The sequence below is a fragment of the Corapipo altera genome, unplaced genomic scaffold (assembly GCF_003945725.1).
Source record: "Corapipo altera isolate COAL_440 unplaced genomic scaffold, ASM394572v1 290, whole genome shotgun sequence".
NCBI lineage: Eukaryota > Metazoa > Chordata > Aves > Passeriformes > Pipridae > Corapipo > Corapipo altera.
This window is the reverse complement of record NW_020885041.1, coordinates 203299-206254: the sequence shown is the minus strand read 5'-3', so window position 1 is coordinate 206254 and position 2956 is coordinate 203299. Positions and strand designations below refer to the sequence as shown.

Genomic DNA, 2956 nt, shown 5'->3' with positions numbered 1-2956 from the left:
GTGCTGAGCAATCACCACCTCTTTCTCAGAAAAGCCAATTCTCGGGTTTGAAGCACTGGCAGAAGCTGCAGCACCAGCTGGGACGTGGAGACATTTATAATTAAACCCCATAATGTGCTTTGTCTGATACACTTCCTGCTTCCCTCAGCAGTTTTCCCCGAGTAGGTGACACGGCCAAGAATCAGGATGTGTGTTCCTTACCATGTGTCCTGGTGCTTCCACACTGTGTGGACAACACATTCCCCAATTAACTGAGGAGTGAGGGAGACAAGGCTTGGCATGAAAAGGTGCAGAGAGAAAACAACAGAACTTTAAAGATGCTGAAGCAGTGCAGGCCTGGGGTTCTGGTCAGGGCAGTGTCTTGAGCAGAATCAGGAGGAATTTCTTCATGGAAAAGGTGGTCAGGCCTTGGAAAGGGCTGCCCAGGGAGGTGGGGGAGGTGTCCAAGGAAGGCCTGGATGTGGCACTCAGGGTTCTGGGCTGGGGGACAAGGTGGGGACGGGGCACAGGTTGGACTCAGTGATCCTGGAGGGCTTTTCCAACCTCAAGGATTCCGATTCAGTGTCCCCACACTTACCTTGACTTGTCCATGTTACCGCCCACGTTACCATCACTGCTGCTGTTGTTAACTGAGCTGCTTTAAGTTAAAACCCCTGCATTTATTACTGCCTGGAGTCTGCATTTCCACCTTACTGGGGTTTTGTGGTGTTTTACCTGCAGGGTGACAGCGGGGGCCCCCTGGTGTGTTACCACCCCGACAGGTATTACCTGATCGGCATTGCCAGCTTCGGAGTCGGCTGCGGCCGCCCCAAATATCCCGGGATCTACGTCCGGCTGTCCCAGTACAGGACATGGATCAAGTCCAAACTTAAGCTGACCAGCAGGACTGCAAAACCCACGAGCACCACGCTCACCCTCCTCCTGACTGTGGCACACACGCTGCTCACCCAGACCTTCTAAGAGGGGCAAACCCAGCGCGGCACCATCGCGGAGCTCGGCCCTGCCTGGCAAAGCTTGGAAAAAACCAGCTCCCTCCTCGGCCCTGCCTGGCAAAGCTTGGAAAAAACCAGCTCCCTCCTCGGCCCTGCCTGGCAAAGCCTGGAAAAAACCAGCTCCCTCCTGACTCACAATAAATCCAAGAGCCAAAGGACGTGCACTTACTTTTTAGGAGTTGTGTTTGCAATTGTATATTTTTTTTTGTTTGTTTCCTGCCTCTGAAATCCACAGTGACGGGAGAGGAAACGGTACCAGCCTTGGCCCTAATGCTGAAAATTGAATAGAGGGATGTTATCAACTGGCAACACTTTCCTCCCGCCCCATTTCTGTGCTTTTCCAGCCACCAGAAGGTTAAATACACCCGGTGATGCCACCAGGGTTTGTGGATGGCAGATGCTCCCTCTGCCGGGTAAAACCCGGTAGAGCACACAAAGGTTTTAATTAACCATTTAATTAACCAAACCTCAGCTGTGGCTCAGCTCATTGAAATCTAAGAAGGTAAAAAACACCCTGCAGAAAGGTAAAAGTTGTTCTGCACTCACGATTTTTAGCATGACAGGTGCTCTTTCATCTGCTAAAATTGACAATTAATTATTCCTGGCCACCTTATGATCTAATCCCACACAGGTATTTCCACCTGGACAGCACCACTGCAGTTCTGTGCTAGTTAAAAATAAATAGGGACCATCAGAATTATAATATTTTGGCGACTTTATTTACCAAGGTCAAAATTTGCAACCATTAATTGTTTCAACAAATATTTACAAATCATGGAAAGCACGGACTGTTTGGAACCAACCAGCAGAGCAGCACTGGGTGCTGCACCTCTTACCCTCAGGAGTGAGATCTGACTCTTTACAATCGAGATTTTAAAGTAAATCCCAAATTAAGAACTTCATGGTCAGTGATTAAAGAGCAAAAATCGTGTTACTGTTTAATATTCCCATGATGAAAAATCAGCTGCTCTTTCCATCACACTGTTTTAAAAGAGGATAAAACTTGACTCCTGGTGTGTCTGGCAGCAGGGCAGGTGTTGGACACACAAAGAACTGGCCACCATGGTTCTACAGTCTCAACATTTGATAGGTTTTGTTTATTATTATTCCATATTACAAAAGGAAAAGGAGAATACCCAGTGAGGATCAGCTACCACAGAGTTCCCAAAGCAGTTCAGAACTGCAGGTCAAAGCCTCTCTCACACATTCCAGGTAACACACACTCACACACCTGAGGGGAAAGGTCCAGATCTCTGAGGTTCACACTCCAGGCTGTTCCTTTGTCCTGAAATTCCACCAAAGAAACAGGAGGCACTGACACCTCTCCAGGAGCAGCTCCCTCAGGTCAGGACTTTCTCCCAGCCTTGTTTCTGATGTGCCAAAAAGCTCTTTTCTGGCAGGGTGGCAACCAGGAGTCAACTCCAGCCTGGCCTGAAGGAAACACCTCAGGACTCGTGTCCAGAACAACCAGAGATTTGTAAACTCCAGGAAAAAAACCCCTTTTATGACCCACTAACCAGGAGATCGTGGAATGCAGATTCCTCATGGCAAAGAGCTCTGCTTGCTACAAGTCCATTAATTCCCAAAGGAGTAAAAATCAAAAATCCTGACTGACCATGGGATAAGCATCACACACCCAGGGAGGGAGCACAGCTTGGAATTCCACCCGGATCCGAGCGAGCACGACACACAGGGAACACCTTGGGACAGCACAGCCCACAGTGCAATTCCTGCTGACAGAACTGGAAGCAGGATTGGGATTGGATCCCAGCTATGGAAATGGGGGGTTGTTACTCATGCAAAAGCGCTGCAGACACGGAGGGTCTCGTTCCCAGAGCCATCCTGGAACGGGACAGAGGGGACAGGACTCTGGGGGTCCTCCTGTCCCACCCTCTGCTCAGGGGGGTCACCTACAGCACCTGCCTGGGGTCAGAACCTGCCCAGGGTCACATCCTGCCCAAGGT

The 2956-nt window shown here is 49.7% G+C and overlaps 2 protein-coding genes across 6 annotated transcripts in view; one reads left to right on the top strand and one right to left on the bottom strand.

The window, feature by feature from the left end:
- TMPRSS12 (transmembrane serine protease 12) overlaps nucleotides 1-1160 on the top strand; it is a 5745-nt gene extending 4585 nt beyond the window's left edge. The window contains exon 5 of the mRNA XM_027668516.1: nucleotides 721-1160. Within this exon, the coding sequence (XP_027524317.1) occupies nucleotides 721-960 (240 nt within the window). The 3' untranslated portion in view covers nucleotides 961-1160. The remainder of the gene's footprint in view (nucleotides 1-720) is intronic.
- ATF1 (activating transcription factor 1) overlaps nucleotides 1-2956 on the bottom strand; it is a 36531-nt gene that overhangs the window by 21090 nt on the left and 12485 nt on the right. For 4 of the 5 annotated variants that reach the window (XM_027668512.1, XM_027668514.1, XM_027668511.1 and 1 more), the window contains one exon: nucleotides 1690-2956. This exon is cut by the window's right edge. The exons of the other annotated variant lie outside the window; for it this stretch is intronic. The gene's annotated coding sequence lies outside the window, so the exon portion shown is untranslated. Of the gene's footprint in view, nucleotides 1-1689 lie in introns of those variants that run through there. 5 annotated transcript variants of the gene reach the window in all.